Consider the following 20,338-nt stretch of genomic DNA (forward strand, 5'->3'; position numbering starts at 1 on the left):
CAATCTGAATCAAAATTTGGATTTTTTTTTCCTTGCATAAAACATTAAGCCACATCCAGAGAACCAAGAATTTAGCATAAAAAATACAAATAAAAAACTTCCCAGGATAAATAATACATTATTTCCTCTCACATTTCTGGTTATAGTCTCTTTCGGTCCCTCGCTAGCAATACACTCACGTCTCCCCCTCTTCAAGATGCCTCTATACCTGGTTCCCTTATCTGAATGGATGTTCTTGACAAACTTGCTTCAAGTTCATTTAACTCATCCATGTCCAACTCATCGTCGTCATCGTCGTCATCATCATCGATTGGGACTTCTTCGGAACCAGCCACACTAGTAGAGGCGCTCGGTCCTGCTGCTGCTGAGTTGTCTTTGACCTGAAATGAAGCACAGACAAACTGAGATAACAAAATAAATGGAAATTGTTAAGACAATTGCTAAATGTCCAAGTAAACGGGAACCATCCGACTTCATTTGAACTAGGTAGTGTCTTAAGAGTTCAAGAAAGCACGGCAACCATCGATGATATTTATAGCTCCTGGATTCAAAATATTTGTTCCTTGGTAATGATAAATGCGGTACTACATAGTTACACTACTACTTGTGTACCAAAACCAGAATTACCTATGCGAAATTTTGGTTCTTGTGTCACTGGTTAATATTAAAAGAAAAAGTACGAAACAGTTCCTGTTGCAGCAACTGAGTAATAATATCTCAATCATTTGCAACAACCACGACAGATATAATAATTAATTTATAATATCATGGACAGCAAAGGCTTGTTTTTTTTCTTTTTTTATAGTCTCATTTAATAAAGAAAGAGATTCAAGAAATGGCACATTCCCTGAGCAAACTCCTCTAGTGCCAGTAGAGTTTTCAGTCTAAAGGCAAATCGCAACAGGAACTTTATAGTGACAGGGTCACGATCATAGAGAACACTCAACGCCATGTTTCATCAAACCCTATTTTGGCAGAGACCGCCTCACATTGTTATTGAAAGCTATATAGCGTTTTCACATCAATATCAAACTTCAATCTCATGTTCTCTCCATTTCTCTTGGCATAAGAGAAAAGTTGTAGTAAGATTATGATCATATTTTGAAGAAAATGGTTATTTTATCCAAATGTCCTGTAAATTTCCACCTACAGACTATCTACAAGTCAAATGGGGAGCACTCCTTGTTGCCGAGGATTCATGCAACAAGGCAACAGACAGAACCACAAAGAGCTAAGAAAAACATGATATACGCCCTAAAAGGATCAGGATGCATGGATCTGTAATCAAAACTTGATAATCTCAACAGAAAAACCTTGAAACCATGATCTACTATAAACAAAACAAAGAAAGAGACGACATAACCACATAAAAAACATAACGAGATAAGAATAAGGAATTGAAAAGCAAATCACATTGAGACATCTACGGCAGAATCTCTTCTCATTGCATCAATCACATCATTTTGGTATCATCTAAGTCGTTGACGAACTCAAAAGAATGTTCAATTCTCCCTTTAACTTAGCTATCATGGCCGCATAAAAAGCATAACGAGATAAGTTATGGAATTGAAAAGCAAATCACATTGAGACATCTACAGCAGAATCTTATCTCATTGCATCAATCACATCATTGTGGTATTATCTAAGTCATTGACGAATTCAAAAGAATGTTCAATCCTCCCTTGTACTTAGCCATCACGGCATTATCATTATAACTGTGGCCATTCTGTGCCGCTTGCAATGGCCATCCAGCATTAAAGCTTGACCAGCATGTAACTAATAATACAATACAAAACTTCTATTACATAACACTGAACAGTTATCTTTATCAAGATACTGAAATAGTTCAATTCTTTTTCTTTTTCCCTTATTAAAAAAGACTGAGATGATGCCCATAGCTGAGAATAACTTCTAGACAATCAAGCCCAAACAAAAGTAATGACAGATAACCCAAATGACCAGAAAAAGGGCATCTTTGGACACTTATTTTGATAAGCCAATAACTTTCTTTGACAGCAAAGAAGAGTGAGAACTTAAGATACAGAAAACTTTCATAATACCAAAAAAAATAAAAAAGCAAACTCAAAGATAAGAAATAATATTCACATAAGTCAGCAGTTATGCAGACCCCACCACCTTTTTTTCCCTTCCTTCTAAGTGATGAGATGTTGGAAGTTAAAAGTTCGCTAAAACGTTACCAAAAGAATATACAGAAACATACTAAAGCTTTGTCGACTTCAAAAGTGACATGTACTGGTCCATCATAAATAAATCACATGTGTAGTACAAAATGAAAATATTACCTTCTCTTCAGCAGCCTCAGGTTCTTGTCTCTGGTATTTTTCATATGCTTCAGCATCATCCACAAACAAGCTAGCATCGGCAAGAAACAACTCACGACCACTGAAATACAGAAAAAATTGAGTCAATAGCATAAAACAAAAAATACATACAAAATGCAAACCATGGAAGGAACAAAACCTCATGCGGTCATTCTTAGCCCTCTCTGCTCGCTGTGCAGCCATGCCAGCCTCTTTCTCTTCTGTCTTTTTCTTCCTCCATTGCATGAACAAATCAGTGGTCATTGGAGTACAGGTTGTAACTTTTGCACGCTGCAGTAATCAGCAGATGAGCATTAAAAATGCAAAACAGAGGAAATAAAGCTAAAAAAATACTTAAGGATGCAATACAATGTACAAAAAGTTTCCATCACAACAGGGAAGGACAAAATGAAAATGCAAAGTTAACAAAATCAATATGATCATCACCTGATTTTCGATCTCATCCTCAATGGCAATTTTTTCAGACTCTTCGTCAAGAAGTGACTTCATCTGAGACTTCAAAATATAGCCAGGAGGAAGAGCATGTCTGTAATGGCACTCTTTTCCACCATTTGGACAAGCCCAAAACCAACCATACTGCTTCTTTTCCACTGCTTCCAAGAAGTGTTTACAAACCTGTACATATTAAAGGCCAACTGATTCATAACAAGATATACTGCTACATTATCAAATTGCCCAACCATAACCTTAAAAAGTATTGTACTGTTTAACTATCACTAGTTTTAATTTTTGAATATGTACTCATCTAGAGGAGAAAAATAATTTATCCCTCTAGTATTCAATAACCCCACCAAAATTTAATTCACATAGCCTACAATAGAGATCCAATCTATAATCCCAAAAGTTTCAAGCAACATCGCAGATTCTTTACAAGAATATTTCTTACTTAAACATTCAACAAAGCAACCAGCCAAACAGAACTTTTACATTAAGCTAGCATTAGAGATACCAGATCACATTTTTCTAACAGAAGCTTAAACCCACCACAACTGAAAAGAGTAAAAGCATCCATCCACTCCAACTCATTAGATAAGACATAAATCCATCACCTAAATTCACTACATGTACTTGCATAAAGTTGAGCATTTTAACATGCCCCATTGCCAATGACTTGTTCTTCAAAAACATAAATCAGTTATCAGATTGTGACATCAACTATTTAAATTGTAACATAACCCATATGATCAAAGATTGCAAAACTGACCTACACCACCTAACAGTACTAGTTTCAAAAGAAGACCAATGTCCCATGCAACTAAACCTTGGCCTCCTTTTTTTCTCTCTTTTACCCCACATGAAACATAATTGATGTAATGGCTAACGTGCCCTGAAAGGCCTCCATATTCCATCCTAAGTAACCAGAAACATTTGAATGGTGGGTAGGGAGGGAAATAAGTAGGCATAGAAAGACAAAGGTCTAATTAGAGGGAGAGAGAGGGAGAGACAGCTAGAGACAGCAACGCATTCAAATGCAAATATCTTAACACTGAAATAGACATACAATCTCGGTGGGCTTATTCTGGTTATACTCATTCTTCTTTGACTCAACAACTTTCTCCAACGTCTCTTGATCCCAATCCTCCATTGTTTCTGAAAATATAATCAACACGGAATAAGCAAAACATATGCCCATATATTAGCTTCAAAACAGTAAACAAGACATGTGAATCCTCTCACCATCATCACGCTTATCACTGTAAATATCAATCTTTTCACCCTTCCTCTGAACATTCAAATCATGGGAAAACTTGCACTTGAATCCCTTAGTACATTGCCCAACCTTGAAAAACTCGCACAATATAGACTTGGGATCAACACCTATTCAAATTCCCAATTCGGTTACAAACATACCATAACCAATCCGCTATTGAACACAATATAATCAACTATCACCAAACACGACTAAGAAACATGTCAGAGTTGGGGTACATACTACATACCAGCTGGCACTTTTGGCTGACTAACAGCAACCTTGAACAAATCATTAAGCTCCTTCTCTTTGGCTTTCTCTTCCTCCTTCTTTTTCTGCAAAACCCATTAAAAAAATGAAAAACCCCAATTTCACAAAACTACATCCAAACGCTATTTTCCAATAAGAATAATCAATTTTCATTATTTTAGCTAATTTTTGTCTAACCAAATACAACCCAATAGGGGAAAAATAACAGACATATGCGAGGATCCGAATAAGAAACAGTGAGAAGCGGACCTTAGCTTTGGTTGGGTCTACTTTGGGCTGGACTGACTGCTTGAGATTCTGTACGTACTTCTGGACATTCTTACTCTTGTTCTTGTTCTTCAGACCAAAGGTCTTGTCCTCCACGACCTTCTGCTTCTTTGCCAAGTCGGCCTTCGATGCCTTTGGCGGCATGGCTACTTCGAATTCAACAAACGAACAAAAAAAGAAAAAAAAAAAAAAGAGAAGGGAAAGCTAGAGCAATCTGTGGTTTCCGAAATGAACAAATTTACCAACTTCCGGTGCAGATTTGCTTAATTTTGACTCAGAGATGGCGATTAGGGTTTTTCGGGAGCCCTCTCTGTGCACCTTTTGAGAAGGATGAGCGAATGGCGTATAGTGACCAGGGTAGGACTAGAATGTGTTGTTCTGCTGGCCTAAAATTCCGATTTTGCCCTAACTTTCTGGCTGCAACTATTAATAGTGTCAGAGTTTTGTCGAGTTTAGATTCATGTTGGGTATAAGTCAATTCCCAAATCAACAAAATTTCTATTATGTTTTTTTGATATATTTGCCAAATTAAAAATTTATAGTAATTTATATTTCTAAGATAAAATTTTCAATTTTTTTTCTATCAAAATGGTATTTGCCCTTTTTATATGAATTTACTTGACTTGTATGATAACAAATTATGATATTAAGAATCGTATATTAGTGATAAATTATTAAGTAATTACATTATACAAATACATATGACATGATTCGACAATCTAACAATTGATAACTACCAACTCATCTTGGTTGTCCACTTTTGTTTTTCTTTTTCAATAACAAGTAAATAATCAATTATAATTTGAATGATTATAGGATATAATGGATTTATAGCTCAAGTGGTTAAGAACATTCATATATGCATTCAAGGTTATACGTAGGGTATAACGGATTTGTAGCTCAAATTGTAATATACTAATATTACAAGGGTATAATTGTCACTTTGAACATTGCTCCTTTAGGTTTACCACGTGGCGCGCTAACTTGGGTAAGGTTCACAATTGCATACGACGCGGCGTAACGCTCCGTGTGAGACAGTTACCGTTAAACCGCAGCCACGAGCACGAAGCTCAGAGAGCAAAGCTGAACCAGAAGAGAGAGAGAGAACGCGATGACGCCGTCGCCGATGAGGATGACATACCGTACGGTCTTCAAGGTTTATCAGAGCAAAAATAGAGCGCCATATTTGCTTCAATCGCGTTCATACTCTCAGTCTCAGTTTCAATCTAGGCCCGAACCCGAACGGTTATATCCAATTCTCTGTTTGGCTTCCGAGAAACGGTAGGAAAATTATAGAAATAGCTAAAAGTTGATGTTTGGTTGCATTGTAGGTCTTCGTTTGGAATTGCGTTTGACATTGACGGGGTTATTCTCCGTGGCCGTGTTCCCATTGGAGGGTCTCCGCGAGCTTTAAAGAAGTTGTACGGAACATCAGGTACTAAGAACTCCAATGTCTCTCTAAATTAACAAATTTCCTTTATTTTTCGGCAGAATGAAAAAGAAAAAGAAAAATAGAAATTGGTTTTTGTTTCTTATTTTCTGGGCAAGTAAACTGATTCATTTGGCTCAAGTTTATGTATTGTGTTATTGTGGATGATGGTTTTCCATTGACATGGTTTACTTTTTCGCTCATAGTATCTCTAGCTTAATGTAAATACTGCTTCTTTGTAGGTACTTTGAAGGCTCCTTTTCTGTTTTTGACCAATGGTAAGTCATCTGAGCGTTTTCACATTGGAAACATTCATTATGTTTTGGTTAGAACTTCATTCGAATTTCATTTAGTTCAACAATGGATATTTGTTCATAATTTTGACTTAAGTCTATAATCTTTGAGATATTCTTACTTGTGTGTCTGAGTGTCTTACCAGTATATTCTTACTTCTAATAGCTAATATTCGGTTGAAATAGGAGGTGGCATACCCGAATCAAGACGAGCCGCTGAATTAACTGAACTTTTGGGAGTTAACATCTTGCCTTCTCAGGTAATATTCTAAACATTTTAATTATTTATTATGAGCTTAAAGATGACGTTCTTTTGTTTCCAATTTTTGGTGAATTTTATTTGACTGATGGAACCTTTGGAATAGCTCTCTTTTCTTTTTTTATCGTGATGCAGGTTGTACAGGGTCACACACCTTTTAAAAGTTTGTTGAGAAGGTATATGTCAGTTTCACATGAATCTTTTGCTACATTGATGTGTAATTTAGATGTATCATATACTTCCCTGACTTTGTTTATAGTTCAGAGTGTAAACAATGTATTAACCTATTTTAATTATCTTACGCTATGGCGATTTTATCCGTTTTACTCACAGATATGAGAACGAACTCATTATTGCTCTTGGAAAAGGGGAACCAGCTCTTGTAATGTCTGATTATGGTTTCAAGTAAGTTGTCTAGCTTGTTCTTTGTAGAGTCGTCTGAGTTTGAATTCGATACCTCCTGTTGCTAGATTTTGTGAAAGTAACAAATAGTCAATTTTATCTGTGGTGGCAGAAAAGTTCTCTCATTAGATGAGTATGCATCTTACTTCAAGAATATTGATCCTGTATCTCAATATAAGCTGTGGAGAACTAAGCAGGCATTGGATTGCAGCCACCCCAAGGAGTCTGTGCCAAGATGTGATTTTTATTCTGACAGGGTTAGTGCAGCTTTTGTTGTCAGCGATCCTGTAGATTGGGGCAGGGACATTCAGGTATCTTTTTCATTTTACTATTTAGAATGCAGTATTAGGAAATCAGAGCATCTAAGAATTTGAAATTGTAGCTTCCCTTGGCCTAGCGGGCTCAAATCCCACATAAATTGCCAACTTTGGTATGTGTGTGAAGTAGAAAATAAAGTTTTGGGAACTGCATTTTTACCATCTTGTTATTGCAGATGACCGCGGTCATTTGTGTCCTTACCAAAGCTCTGAGCTGATTCATGAATTGAATTAGGTTCTCTGTGATATTCTAAGATCTGGAGGGCTTCCTGGACAAGAGAATGGGCATCAACCACCTCTATATTTTGCTGCAGATGATCTTGAATATCAGGTTGGTAACTATGATTCTGTAAAGATGTCGGATGAAAAACTGAATCCTGAATTTGGAGATATAAAGAACAAGCCACGATTTGTTTGTTTGCTTGAGTGATCTGTCGAATCTTGTACTCTGCCCATGAACATCTTCGATGCATTGGGTTCTATATGGATGATATGCCCCAATCCCTGTCATTTAGAAGAGTAGGATTCATTTTTTCTCTCTTCCCTTTATTCATCATCAACTTTCTTTCTTTTTCAACTTTAAGTTTCACATGGTACTGGCATTGTACTGATCAGCTGCCTCCTTATAACATACAGGCTGCATTTCCTTCTGAGCGACTCGGAATGGGTGCTTTCAGAATTGCACTTGAAAGCATCTTCAACAGGTGAGATGTGTCATATTCCAATGTGTTTATAATCCTACCTTTGCATGCCAGCACATCTGATTGAACACTAAGTTATTCTGTCATGTGCAGTCTATGCTACCTTTGCATGCCTTCAGTAATATAATTTACTTTTGGCTTTGCTGCAGGATTCACCATGATGCTTTGGAATATGTCTCTTTTGGGAAGCCAAATCCGTTTGTGTTTAAGAACACTGAAGCTATATTGACACAGCTTCAACCATCTCATTGTCATAATGATACAACAAATACTGGAAACTCTCAGTCGCATGCTTTTAAAACCCTTTACATGATTGGTGACAACCCTTCAGTTGATGTCAAAGGTGCTCAACAGGTCCGTCTTTCTCCTTACGGTGAAAATTTGTTACTATTAAATGCTTTGAAGTTTGAAGGTATTTTGACAAGCATTGCACCTGGTTCTCAGGCTGGACATCCTTGGTTTTCTATTTTGACGAGGACAGGCGTTTTTAAGGGGGAAGATAATCATGCAGAGTTTCCAGCAGATCTGGTACGTTGGATATACATCATCAGAATATTTAGGTGGTGCCGGAGATAGTTTGTCACTTGCAAGTGTGAAAAATGCATAATAACTTATAATTTCCATTTGATTACATTTGCATTAAACTTTTTGCATACCCTTTTGTTCCTACTGTAGGTTGTGGATACTGTAGAAGAGGCAGTGGACTACATTCTGATGAGAGAAGGAACTTCTTAGCTCAGAAAAAAAGAAAGGAAAGAAAATTTACTTAAGAGTAATTATGTATGGTTGACAGAAATTGGATCAAGCAGCTCTTATAATTGAATGCAAATTCACATTCAGTTTCATGGCCCTTTCTTTTTAGCTGATTTCATGGCTAAAAATTGATCCTGTGCTAATCCTGGGGTACCCGTTGATTTCGGTACTGATGGAGATTTTGATAATGAACTATCCTTACAATTGCCATAGGACAAGTACAAAGGAGTGGTTTTCGTGCAAGCAAATTCACCACAATCTGCTTGCGTAAGCTCAGACAAAATAATGTTTACCTCCTCAGTGCCTTTGTTCCACTCTGGAGGTTGGTATGGAAAGTTGCCCACTTTTTTCCCATACTCTTTTTTTGTCTATTAAATGACATAACCTTTTCATCCATTTTCTTTCATGTACACAATAGGTGACGTTCTTCCACCCTAAAAATATATAAAATAAAAAAGAGAGGATATGTTACTCTGTATGTTTACTTCAATTGAATGAAGGAAATCATGAATCGGGAAAGTTGAGAATATGAGAGAAGTAATCGGAACTCACATAACCTATGTTTTAGTAAACACATTGAAAAGTAAATAATCAGGATACTTCCAGCACATTCTAATTTATCTCCAAACTACATGTCATGCCATCTACGAAGCTCTTCCAGTAAGTCGAAATGATAACTGGAGTTTTTGTTTGTTTGTGTGGGGTGTTAAATATCCTCCAAATATGTCAGCAATATCAACAATAATTGAGATACAAAAGCATTACTTTTTTATTTACGAGATCATTCATATGAGCAAAGCATCAACAAAGATGCATGTGTTCAACAAAATCAGCAATCAAGGCTTAGCCTACATATCTCAGAGATTAGCATAGCCAACGACAGGCATCATAAGGGATTAGCTTCCGAAATTCAATTCACATGTGATTTACATTCTCAAACTCCATCCTCCTAGATGTGTTTGCTAAGAATTGTCTCAATAACACCTTGAGCTATAGGGTGATAAGTGTCATGCGCCTCTGCAAACACCCTTTTGGCCAAAATCTTCTCTTCCTCCTTTCCGGTGCCGCCTTCTACAAGAGCAGAGTAGAGCGGGACAAGGTACTTCTTCCTTCCAACTGCCTTCAAAGTTTTCTCCACCTCAACGTAGTGCTCTTTGCACTTGGAAGCAATGGCCAGTAGGAGAAATGCCACCTTCACCTCATAATCTTTCGACTCGGACAGCCTGAAGCGTGAATTCAACTCCAAAATCTGCAAATCCAAACACATATGTGATGCAGGACGCATATGACCTAAATTTATTAGTTTCCTAATGTATTTGTTAGTTTCCTAGATTCTCTAGTTTTCCCAATTCTAGTAGGATTTCTACTTTTCCAGATTTCCAGATTTCTAGTTTTAAGTTTCCTATTTTATTTGGGTTAGGATTTCCCTTTAAGCAAGGGATTTTTATCCTATTATGTCTAGGTTTTAGTTTGCTATAAATACCCCCATGTAGTTCTTTAAAATTCAGATTTGAATGTTGAGTAAACCTTTTCCCAGAACTCTCTGATTTCGTCCCTTCGATCTATATTTCTTCTCCTCGATCTCCGATATTCTTCTTTGCTCTACTGTTTCTTTCCTTTATCTCGTCTTTTCGATCTCTATTTCTTCTCCTCGGTCTCTTATATTCTTCTCTATTCTATTGTTTAAGTGCTTAATCATACACCTACGGGCTGTTCTACATCAATATGTTATGATAAGACAACATAAAAGTAGGATAGATTTAACAAGTGCATGGACAACTGAAGCTGAAACAAAAAGGAGTTAAAATGAAACTTAAGTAAAAATACAAGGCTATTTCACTCCTAGAATCTTACCCAACAAGGTATGAGCTCCTAAGGCTATTTCAAATCTAAAAGAATATGTTTCCACATGCAAACCAAGTTATAAGAGATATGCCTATCCCCAACTTCTAACCATGTTAAAAATTGCAACATCATCAAATTCCAATTTTGAACTCAAAATCATCCTCGACCTAGTCCAATGAAAAAGACAAGAAGACATGCATATGAAGAAATGGAATAAGATTTTCTGGTCAGTAACGGAAGAACCACTGTGTTATAAAATAAGTGCGTCCGGCTTTGGCCCTTCACAAGCACTCAATTCTATGCCCAAAAATCAAATTCCAGATGTGGTCAGCATCATAAGTGCACCCCATAGTGTGCCATACAGTAATAACTGCTCATATATTAATTGAAAATCCTTATTGATGCAAAAACGATAATGGAAGAACCCACCACAGAAGTATTAAAAGCGTAGGTTTACTACTAAATATGAATTAGAAGTTGAAGCAAAAGTTACTGACTTATACAAACTAAGAAATAAAGTAATTACAAAAAATGAATTGAAAGCAGATATAAAATCCAAGTCATAGCACCTGGTAATAGAAAATCACTTGAAGAGAAGAAACACAACAGTAGTACAGTACCTGTGAAGCTTCAATAGATTTGGGCAGGTTCTCCAAGTAGAGCTCCCACTCCTGCCCTTGCCAATCAGCAACTTCATCCTCCCTTGGCATCCTACCAAGCTTAAATTCATTTGCCATTGACACAATCTTTGAATATATACTGGAAACTGGTTCATAGGCATCAGGAGGGATACCAGTACCCTCAGTCCACAATATTAAGTCAACCTCTTTCTCTATTCCAGGTAGGTTTGCTTTCAGAAAATCGAGAAATGTATCGGTATCAATTGACTGGAACTTGAAGGTGGCAATATATTTCTTGAGAAATTCATCAAATGCAGGCCTTCCAACCTTAACATTCCAAAGTAAACGAGTGACAATCAAATCCTCTTTATAGCACAACATCATGAGGCAAAGAAGTTAGAGCATATAATCAACCTACCTGGCGTTCAATGCGCCATAGAAACTGGAAACCTTTTTCATATGGAACTTCAGAATACACATCATCTGGGTCAACTCCTTCCTGGTTGGTTTTCAGCTTTGTGACCTCCAAGTTATCCTTGAACCTCTCCATTTCCTTATTCAAACCCCGCCAACCAATTCCAATGTTTAATGCAGCTCTGTCCTCACCTTGCACAGCCTCAACAATTCTCCTCTCAGCATATGTCGTGAAACCCTGTAACAATAAATAAGGATTAACGCGCTAACCTCACTTCAAGGAACAGCATGCACATTGCAAATCTCAAACATAATCAACCATACCCACAATTAAGCCTACCAAACATTCTTGAAATTGTCCTAGCCCAGATATTATACAAATACCCTAGAGTGTTATGCTTCTAGAAGCTGGACTATATTTAAAATTTAACATGACAAATGCTAAAAATTGACCAAAAATGAACAACATCTATGAAGAAATTTGACAAGACTATATTTAAAGTTCAAATGAAGAAAACAAGTATCATAAAGGCAAAAACAAACAATATCTATGAATCTTGTCAATATAAAAGAGAAAAACCAACCATGAACCAAAAATCTGAACAAAACCAACCCACTCGAATATAAGATAAAAAAAGATAATGTGATAGTACCTCATTCAACCAAAAATGCTCATTAGTCTTGTTGGTGATCAAGTTCCCAGTCCAGCTATGCGCCAGCTCGTGCGCCACCACCTGCGCGCCGCTCGAGTCGCCTTTGAGCACCGTCGGCGTCAAGAACGTCATTCTTGGATTCTCCATACCACCGTACGGAAAGCTCGGCGGAAGCACCAAGAGATCGAACCTTTCCCACTCATACGGCCCAAACAAGGCCTCCCCTTGCCTGATCATGTCCTCGGTGCTCGCGAACTCAGTCGCTGCCGATTCCAGCACCGCCGGAACCGCCTCCGAGTAAACCCTAGTTCTCGGTCCCACCTCCCGGAACCCTAGCTCGCCGACGGCGAAGGCGAACAGGTACGGCGGGATTGGTTGCTCCATCACGAACTCCTCGACGACTCTCCCCTCGGCGCACCACAGTGCGTCGGTGGAGAACAGCGCGGCTCCCTCGCCGGAGATCGGGTCACGGCGGTCCACGTGGCGAGCGGACATGACGACGGATAGCTGGCGGGGGACGTTGAGCTTTGCCGCGTAGCGCACACGCGCCGCCGGAGTGTCCTGGCATGGGAAGACGGAGCGCGCGTGGATGGGCTGGCATTGTGTGTAGACAAAGGGCAGCGTTTTGTTGAAGGTTTGGGGAGGAGAGAGCCACTGGAGGGCGGAGGAGGAAGGGGAAGTGGAGTAGACGATGAGAAAAGAGGAGTGGTTGGAGAGGGAGACGGTGAGGTGGCAGCCTTTGATTGGGTCAGGAGAGGAGAGGGAGAAAGGGAGGGGAGCAGAGGATTGGGGGTCGAGGACGGAGTGGACGGTGAGTGCACGCGCGTCGAGGGAGAGTGGTCCAGAGTGTGGGGCCGGGAGGGTGAGGAGGGCGGAGGCGTGAATGATGGAGGAGGGGAAGTCGAAGAAGAGAGAGAGTGAGATGTGGGTGGCGAGTGGGTGAGTCGACTCAGTGAACGAGTGAGGGTCGATTGGCGCCATTGATTTTTAGGGCTAACTGGTGAGTGAGCTCGGAGGAGAAGGAGGAGAGAGTGCAAGCAAGCAGTGAAGCGAAGTCGTAAATGTCTCGTAAACGAATGAGAATGAATATAAAGAGAGAGAGAGAGAACGATATGCGTTGCAATAACTACTTTCTTTTTCTTTTTCTTTTCTATCTGGGTTTTGCTTTTTAAACTTTGGAGGGAGAAACAGAAGGTCTCCTTATTTTATTTTATTTTTAGTCAAAATTTGAAACTTTTCTTGCACAAAAGCATAAATTCTCTGCTTCTCTCTCAAGCTGAGTTGTTGAAGTTTGTGAGTGGTTATTTTATTTTATTTATTTTTTAAATAAAGCACATCTCTTTTTCATAAATCTCCATTTCTTTAAGAAATTGAGTATATTCTTGTGATTTCTTATGCATGGTTACAAGATTCTTGGATTGTATGGGGGGTATTGGAAGATGTAGTGAGTCCTCTTCTACCTATGAGGCTTGAATTATACTTGAAAAGATTAAGTTAAATAATCAATAGAGTTGATATACGTGTCGTGCATAGACACAATTATATAGACTTCGGGTAGTCCACCTGAATTTATAAAAAATTCATAAGAACAACTCCCTGCTTAGATTGCACCTCCGAGTGGGGGAGGTTAGGTCATGGCTGATAAGAGATGACTCTACCATAACCCACATCCATTCCCTAACCTCCCCCCTTTAGGTGGCCTCATATAACCCGAATGTGAGTAGATGGGTTGCACCATATCATGCAATAATAGACTTAACCAAGTCACATGACATTCAATCGATTGTGATTCATTGCGAAGTTGAATTCCAATTGATAATTGCAAAAGATCTAAATCGATATCAAATCTCAAGCTCTTATCGAGCAATCAAAATCATATAAACAACTCTCCCAATTAGGCGACTTAAATTTGCACGTATTCCATTATTGTGTATGAGGGATAGTAAATCAAATTACTTTCTCGTCTTCACATCCTTAGGATTCATGGCACGTCATATTAATCAACTACAACCCCATACAGACCAGACAATAACATTATTATTTTTAGTGTTCGTGCCAATTTGGTTTTTCCATCACTAATTTGACATTTTCACATGACAAGAGAGATAGACATACAATTATAAAAAACTGGTCATAGACTTATGGGCTAGAAAATATCATTTAAAGGCCCAAACACAAAGTTCACAGTGTCAGCCCAGATGATATTTACCGGCTAACTGCACGTCTACACCCTCCAGTGGAGCCCACATTCATCCAATTACCATTATTACACCCACTGTTCTCAATTCGCCAAATTTCCTTTCCTTCTCTCTCTGTAGAAGCAAAGCATCGAAGAAAGCTGCGAAATTCAAAACTTTGAGAAAGAGAGAGCGGGTGAGCTCTCTAACCCAATCACATCCTCAAAACCCTAAATCCAGAAGAACATAAAAGATGGACGACTACACGAGGGAGATGATGGACCTCAAGACTCTGGTCACTCGCACCCTTGAGAAGAAGGGCGTTCTGGCCAAGATCCGGGTACAAATTCCCCCTTTTACCCCTCCATATTTTCCCCATTTCCATGCTTTATCATTTGGATCCCCTCAATATGCATTCACAGCTTATTTGAACCCAAAATGAGGTTTTTTTCTCTGGTTAATCTTTGAAATGGTGCTTGAGTTTAGTTGACTTTTAGGGTTTGTAATTTCATGTTTGTACCTTTGTTTTGCTTAAGTGGAATTTGAAGCTTCGAGTTTTTGAACGCGATCCCCCATTGTGCAAAATTAGGGGATGATTGATAATTCTGGATATTTTAGTATTAGTTTGATGTACATGATCAAACTTGTTGTTCGTGAGAAATGATTTTTCTGGGTCGTTGGCTGATTTTACTGTTGCGGTAGGCTGAATTGCGAGCAAGTGTGTTTGAGGCAATTGAAGAGGAGGACAAGGTCATCGAGAAAGAAGAAGGCTTGCCTCCAGCATTGCTCGGTAGCTGCAACGATCGTGCTAAACAGCTCCATGCTTCCCCTTCAGGTTCTTACTTATCCTTGCTCCTCCTTGTTCAAGTAAAGTAATTTCATCTTGGCTTCTGCTCTTAAGCTGAATTTCACTTTCACATGCTCATTGTAGGAAGGTTGCTTACGGCACTAGTATGCGAATACTTAGACTGGGCGCAACTAAACCATACGCTAAAAGTTTATCAGCCTGAGTGTAATTTGGTAATCAAGTATTTTAGTGCAGAAAGTGTCTTGAGTGTCTTGTGTTGTTCATCTTATGCTAATGATTGTTGCTTTTGCTTTTGTTGAATTGCAGCAAAAGGATTCTTGGAAAGCTGAGTTGAAGGACTTTAGTAGTAAGAATGGATATGATCTTAACCGAAATGGGGATAGTGGTCCTTTGCTTTTGGACGTGCTTGAAGGATTTTTGAAATTTGAGGTTTGATATTTTTTGAGTTAAAGTACATAGTTTTCAAGGTAAAATGAGAATTTGCAATAGGACTGTAGTCTTACATGGGAATTATTTCTTTGGTTCAAGATACATTTACCTGATTGTTATGTTTTATCACGAAATCGAGGCTGCTAGTTGATTTGTATTAATTCTTCTAGACTCGGTATAGATTAGTTCACATGATTGCAAGACATAGTCTCTTGTATACCTATGGGCCTTTTTTCCCCTTTTTTTATAGATCTCTTGATCAGTCATAGGATGGGATTAGTATACAATTTTGAGGTTCAACTAACCAAGGTAAAAAACTTCCTGGCCAAAAGAGAAAGGAATTATGTGACCATATTTATACAATTTCTTTACCTGATCTTTTGTTTGTAATTAGTCCTTTAGCAGATTTCTTATCATTAGATCTGGTTACTACAGAATTTATCTCAAGCAAGGGGTACTGGAAGGAGGCTAGCTACTTCAGAAACAGAGTCCTTATCCAATTTAGACTCTCGCAACATGCGAAGACCTTCTTCATCATCTGTTGCTGGAGGGCTGCCTCCACTAGGAAGGTGCTGAGCCTACATTACTGCTTCAGTATTTTGTATTTACTGTGTCTCGTTTTCCTTTTCTCTGAAATTCTTAATTGATATTAGTTTGTTGGTGTGCTTATTATAGGCCTGGTGCATCTTCCCAGTCATCTGGTGAGTGACAAAGCAATTTCTTATGCCCTGTCCTTTATCTGCTTGCATTTGTTTCTGTTTAACTGATACATTCTAGCATTCAGATCGAAGAGGTGGGTCCTCCATGTCTAGCTACAGGAAAGATGACTACAATTGGAGATATGATAGTGATGAAAGTCCAGAGGATGTCATTCGAGCTTCGAGTGCCATGGAAAACCTTCAATTGGATAGAAAAGCTCGCAATCTAACCACATCGTGGCGGTATGTTCTGAACCCCTTTATGTTATGTTCACTTTACTAGGAAAAGCTTTCCTTTCAAAGAAAACTGCAGCGATGCAAAATGCTAGAGAGATGGATTTTCTATGAGGTTAAAAATCAAAGTAAGGCTATTTACAAGAAGTTTCTCTTTCATAGATGCTTTTATTAGAAGAGAAGTATAAATGGCTACATTTTCCTTGTGACATGTCGATCCCACTTTTGTCATTTCAAAACTATGTATAACATTTTGAAACCTTATGATAAAGTTTCATTTCAAGTCATAATCTAGCAGAAATTGTAGTTCCTGTTCGTTGTTTTCTTAGCCTTGTCTGCTTGATCTGGCTGCAGGCATGCAGGCGATGGAATTAGTGAGGATGAGGGCAGGTCTGATCAGATGTAGGCCGAACAACGACAACCTTTGTATAACTGCACGTGTATTTGATTTGTATTTTATATGTTTAATCCTTCAATCATAGTGATGTTATGTAAGATTATTACTGTATTCCGATTTGATCTAGTGCTTTGTTCGAGTGTTTTTTTCGTGATGTAATTTCCTTTTTGACCCTTTTTTTGAAATCTATAAATTAGTAACTGCATCTTTGCTTGCAAATTTTCATTCTAATGAAGGGTATGAAATTTCATGGAATTGCCAAATCCAGAGGCCTTTTCTGAGATCTGCGGGAGCCAAACTCCTCAATGACGGCAATATGTCGCATTTGCGATATCAACCAAGAAAATATGACATGCTCATCAAATCCAGATGACAAAGAAAAGCAAAGAAAACTCCAACAAAAAATGACAGAATAATAAATTAAAGCTGAAAAGAAAAACATTTATGTACTTTTGACATTTGTGGAGAGCACTGGGTTTTATTACACGTGTCGTGGCACATTTCTAAGCGCCAAAAACCGCCTGCTTTCCTGGCTTACAGGGAAATCCCAGAAAGGTAAAAATCAGAATCGAATTTCACACTCCCGTCCTCCCGTCCCCAAACATAAAACCCCTCCCTCTCTCTCTCTCTCTGTCTGCCGCTCCCAAAAAAAAAAAATTGACTTTTGCTTCCTCCCATGGCGGTTTTGAACCGCGTTTTAAGATTAAGAGCAGCAAGCTCTTTCTCAGTTCGGAGCTTCCGTTCATCATCTTTTCTAAATTCCGAAACTGACATCAAGGCGTCTTCCTCTGTCATCACCCAAAAGTCTCTTCCTCTGCAGCGAGACGTTAAGGACAGGAATGCCCAGTGGGTCTTCCTCGGCTGCCCCGGCGTCGGCAAAGGCACCTACGCCTCTCGCCTCTCCACCCTCCTCGGCGTCCCCCACATCGCCACGGGCGATCTCGTTCGCGACGAGCTCTCGTCTTCTGGTCCCTTCGCTCTTCAGGTCCCCCTTCCCTTAGACCTTAGGGTTTTTATCCTTTTTCTTTGATTGTTTTTTTTTCTTTTTTCTTTCAGAAAATTTCAATTTGTGAAAAACCCGAACAAAAAAATTGCAGCTTGCAGAGGTTGTGAACCAGGGCAAATTGGTTTCGGATGAGATTATCATAAACTTGTTGTCCAAGCGTCTTGAAGCTAGTGCAGCTAAGGGTGAAACTGGCTTCATTCTCGACGGTTTTCCTCGAACTATTCGTCAGGCGGTAATACCATTATTTTTTCCATCAAAATTTTGCTTGAAACATACATTGGATGATCTTGCTTGGGAGATAGCAAATAGGGACAATATGATCTTGCAGGTGTAGATGACAAAATGTATTTGGAATTAAAGATTTAGTTGAGGTTAGTAGAGTTGAACTATGCACATAAATAATAAATTTATGGTCTTTGAAAGCACACAATTTTATTACTCTACTGCCTCCAAATTCCAGCATAGCAGTACTTCTGTCTTGCTTCTTTTGGTTTCAAAGGTTATCGCTTTATGTTTTTTTGTTTGGTTTAATTTTATGTTTGGCTCAGCAAAATCTGAATTCATCTGTGTTGTCTTTGATAATATGTTTGCTTATGGGAGTCTCTTGTTTTTGGGTTATATAGATTCATGAGCAGGCGATGTTCATTGAGCATATTTGTATAAGAAATTTGCATCCCTTTGGGGCTTATGTTCATTGAATTCCTGTATGATTATTAGACTGTGAACATCTACCATGTTGTGCAATTTTTCAAAAATCCTGAATTCGTGGGACTTTCCAGGTTTTTATGACCTCTGGAGGACAGTCCAAAATTTGAAATTGATTTTAAAGGATGCTCCTTCACCGAGTAGTTTGAATTTCTTTTCTTTTATAATGGCTCCAGTGGCTACACAAAGAAGAGTTGGCATTGACTTAGTGCCTTTAAATTGGCAACAGAGCTTATTGTATGATAAAATAGTATATTCTTATGTCCCATTAATTCAGCTTTCCTACCATTCCCTCCTCCCCTCCTCTCAAATATATTTTACCTCTGTGGTTATTACTTGCATTCTAAGTTTTGATTGGTTTACAGGAAATTTTAGAGGGAGTAACAGACATTGACTTGGTGGTCAACCTAAAGCTTCGTGAAGAGGCTCTACTTGCAAAGTGCCTTGGAAGAAGGATTTGTAGTGAGTGTGGAGGGAATTACAATGTGGCCTGCATTGACATTAAGGGTGAGGATGGGAAGCCTGGCATGTACATGGCTCCACTTCTTCCCCCTCCACATTGTGCATCAAAGCTTATCACACGATCCGATGACACTGAAGAAGTTGTGAAGGAAAGACTCCGGATATATAATGATAAGGTATTGTTTCAGCATCTTGGGATGCTCTTTTCACTCCTTTTTAAGAAGTCAACCAACTAGTCTAGAAGATTTATTTTTAAGTTTGAAATATATTAATACTAATATGACTGAAGCACTGCCGCCCATAATATACTCCCCATTCTTCCTCCTTAGGATTGATGCCTCAGAGACTGTTCTACTTGGCATGCTCTTTGTTACTGTATTAATTCTTGCATTAAGTGTCCAGCTATGCTTACTAAAACAATATTCTCCATGCATGAGAAGATTGCTTGGTCATTATTGATCCATTGGAACAGCATCGGCTAATAGATGGACCTTCTCCTTGTTGTCATGAGTTCACATTTGGACACTGGCCAATCAAGACTTATTTATGTCATTAGTCTTTTTGTAACAAGAGTCTTTAATTTTGGTTCAATTTGTAATTTGTGCGTCACATATCATGTTGTCCTTGCAGAGTCAACCCGTGGAGGGGTTCTACCGCAGTCGAGGAAAATTGTTAGAGTTTGATCTTCCTGGAGGGATTCCTGAATCCTGGCCAAAGCTGCTTCAGGCTTTGAATCTGGAAGACCATGAAGACAAACAGTCTGCAGCCGCATGATTCGTAATTCTGTACCATATACACTTTAGACAAGTTAGTTTTCCATTAGATAAGCCAAATCATTCTTTGCATGTCCTGGAAGCAGATGCATATAATTTAAAGTTGAAAGGGAAAAACTTCTATGTGCAATAAAAAACAGGAGCAGCCCCCCATTTATCTATAATTATATAGCATCCTATTGGGGTTTCAGAGTTATGTAAAATGGGTATTTATATTGTATTGTTAGTTATGTTGTTTGTTTGGACAAATGGTTAGATTGTCGTGATTATTTTTGTGGGCATTAAAGTTTCATTGCACCACAAGTTTGCCATTATTTTTATGAAATGTACAGATTCACCTGTCTTTCACATCCAATATATCATCATCCATCCATCATTAGAAAGAAAATTTTAT

The 20,338-nt window shown here is 38.5% G+C and overlaps 5 protein-coding genes across 6 annotated transcripts; 3 read left to right on the forward strand and 2 right to left on the reverse strand.

Moving 5' to 3' along the window:
* Positions 1–5: 5 nt before the first annotated feature.
* Positions 6–4,926, reverse strand: LOC110761076 (zinc finger CCCH domain-containing protein 11). 2 transcript variants are annotated; one of them, XM_021963459.2, is made up of 8 exons: positions 4,552–4,926; positions 4,283–4,367; positions 4,020–4,160; positions 3,844–3,932; positions 2,769–2,957; positions 2,482–2,612; positions 2,304–2,403; positions 6–380 (listed from the first exon to the last, which is right to left on the reverse strand). In XM_021963459.2, the coding sequence occupies exons 1-8, from the start codon at positions 4,711–4,713 to the stop codon at positions 192–194; spliced, it is 1,086 nt and encodes a 361-aa protein (XP_021819151.1). In that variant the 5' UTR covers positions 4,714–4,926; the 3' UTR covers positions 6–191. The 2 variants fall into 2 exon arrangements, with proteins under 2 accessions (XP_021819151.1, XP_088105415.1); XM_088249289.1 differs by having other exon boundaries at positions 4,276–4,367; positions 4,552–4,693.
* A 647-nt stretch (positions 4,927–5,573) lies between these two features.
* LOC110761064 (mitochondrial hydrolase YKR070W-like) lies at positions 5,574–8,813 on the forward strand. The gene is made up of 12 exons (XM_021963440.2): positions 5,574–5,814; positions 5,901–6,004; positions 6,241–6,276; positions 6,478–6,551; positions 6,686–6,726; positions 6,884–6,955; positions 7,065–7,263; positions 7,505–7,600; positions 7,906–7,973; positions 8,120–8,324; positions 8,415–8,498; positions 8,646–8,813. Exons 1-12 carry the CDS (start codon positions 5,681–5,683, stop codon positions 8,703–8,705), a joined length of 1,173 nt encoding a protein of 390 aa, XP_021819132.1. The 5' UTR covers positions 5,574–5,680; the 3' UTR covers positions 8,706–8,813.
* Positions 8,814–9,468: 655 nt separating this feature from the next.
* Positions 9,469–13,401, reverse strand: LOC110761075 (peptidase M1 family protein). Its single transcript, XM_021963458.2, has 4 exons — positions 12,256–13,401; positions 11,607–11,840; positions 11,189–11,515; positions 9,469–9,972 (listed from the first exon to the last, which is right to left on the reverse strand). Exons 1-4 carry the CDS (start codon positions 13,234–13,236, stop codon positions 9,673–9,675), a joined length of 1,842 nt encoding a protein of 613 aa, XP_021819150.1. The 5' UTR covers positions 13,237–13,401; the 3' UTR covers positions 9,469–9,672.
* Positions 13,402–14,542: 1,141 nt separating this feature from the next.
* On the forward strand, positions 14,543–17,157 carry LOC110761099 (protein TONNEAU 1a). The gene is made up of 8 exons (XM_021963485.2): positions 14,543–14,772; positions 15,135–15,267; positions 15,364–15,452; positions 15,547–15,669; positions 16,105–16,238; positions 16,345–16,370; positions 16,454–16,610; positions 16,956–17,157. Exons 1-8 carry the CDS (start codon positions 14,686–14,688, stop codon positions 17,005–17,007), a joined length of 801 nt encoding a protein of 266 aa, XP_021819177.1. The 5' UTR covers positions 14,543–14,685; the 3' UTR covers positions 17,008–17,157.
* A 373-nt stretch (positions 17,158–17,530) lies between these two features.
* Positions 17,531–20,301, forward strand: LOC110761077 (putative adenylate kinase 1, chloroplastic). The gene is made up of 4 exons (XM_088249001.1): positions 17,531–17,983; positions 18,096–18,236; positions 19,075–19,347; positions 19,802–20,301. Exons 1-4 carry the CDS (start codon positions 17,675–17,677, stop codon positions 19,943–19,945), a joined length of 867 nt encoding a protein of 288 aa, XP_088105127.1. The 5' UTR covers positions 17,531–17,674; the 3' UTR covers positions 19,946–20,301.
* The last annotated feature ends 37 nt before the right edge of the window (positions 20,302–20,338 follow it).

The sequence above is a fragment of the Prunus avium genome, chromosome 2, assembly GCF_965620075.1.
Source record: "Prunus avium chromosome 2, drPruAviu1.hap1.1, whole genome shotgun sequence".
Classification (NCBI taxonomy): Eukaryota; Viridiplantae; Streptophyta; class Magnoliopsida; order Rosales; family Rosaceae; genus Prunus; species Prunus avium.

Bases quoted from the DNA above. Each gene is read 5' to 3' on its own strand.
- LOC110761076 (XM_021963459.2), bottom strand. From the start codon at position 4,713: ATGCCGCCAAAGGCATCGAAGGCCGACTTGGCAAAGAAGCAGAAGGTC. The intron at 3,933-4,019 runs GTGAGAGGATTC...TTATATTTTCAG, and splicing joins CAGTGATAAGCGTGATGATG to AAACAATGGAGGATTGGGAT. The intron at 381-2,303 runs GTAATATTTTCA...GCTTCATTTCAG, and splicing joins CTGAGGCTGCTGAAGAGAAG to GTCAAAGACAACTCAGCAGC.
- LOC110761099 (XM_021963485.2), top strand. From the start codon at position 14,686: ATGGACGACTACACGAGGGAGATGATGGACCTCAAGACTCTGGTCACT. The intron at 15,268-15,363 runs GTTCTTACTTAT...TGCTCATTGTAG, and splicing joins GCTCCATGCTTCCCCTTCAG to GAAGGTTGCTTACGGCACTA. The intron at 16,611-16,955 runs GTATGTTCTGAA...ATCTGGCTGCAG, and splicing joins AATCTAACCACATCGTGGCG to GCATGCAGGCGATGGAATTA.
- LOC110761064 (XM_021963440.2), top strand. From the start codon at position 5,681: ATGACGCCGTCGCCGATGAGGATGACATACCGTACGGTCTTCAAGGTT. The intron at 5,815-5,900 runs GTTATATCCAAT...GTTGCATTGTAG, and splicing joins TCTAGGCCCGAACCCGAACG to GTCTTCGTTTGGAATTGCGT. The intron at 6,005-6,240 runs GTACTAAGAACT...GCTTCTTTGTAG, and splicing joins GAAGTTGTACGGAACATCAG to GTACTTTGAAGGCTCCTTTT.
- LOC110761075 (XM_021963458.2), bottom strand. From the start codon at position 13,236: ATGGCGCCAATCGACCCTCACTCGTTCACTGAGTCGACTCACCCACTC. The intron at 11,516-11,606 runs GTAGGTTGATTA...TGGAATGTTAAG, and splicing joins TATGGCGCATTGAACGCCAG to GTTGGAAGGCCTGCATTTGA. The intron at 9,973-11,188 runs GTACTGTACTAC...TTGGATTTGCAG, and splicing joins AATCTATTGAAGCTTCACAG to ATTTTGGAGTTGAATTCACG.
- LOC110761077 (XM_088249001.1), top strand. From the start codon at position 17,675: ATGGCGGTTTTGAACCGCGTTTTAAGATTAAGAGCAGCAAGCTCTTTC. The intron at 17,984-18,095 runs GTCCCCCTTCCC...AAAAAATTGCAG, and splicing joins CTGGTCCCTTCGCTCTTCAG to CTTGCAGAGGTTGTGAACCA. The intron at 19,348-19,801 runs GTATTGTTTCAG...TTGTCCTTGCAG, and splicing joins TCCGGATATATAATGATAAG to AGTCAACCCGTGGAGGGGTT.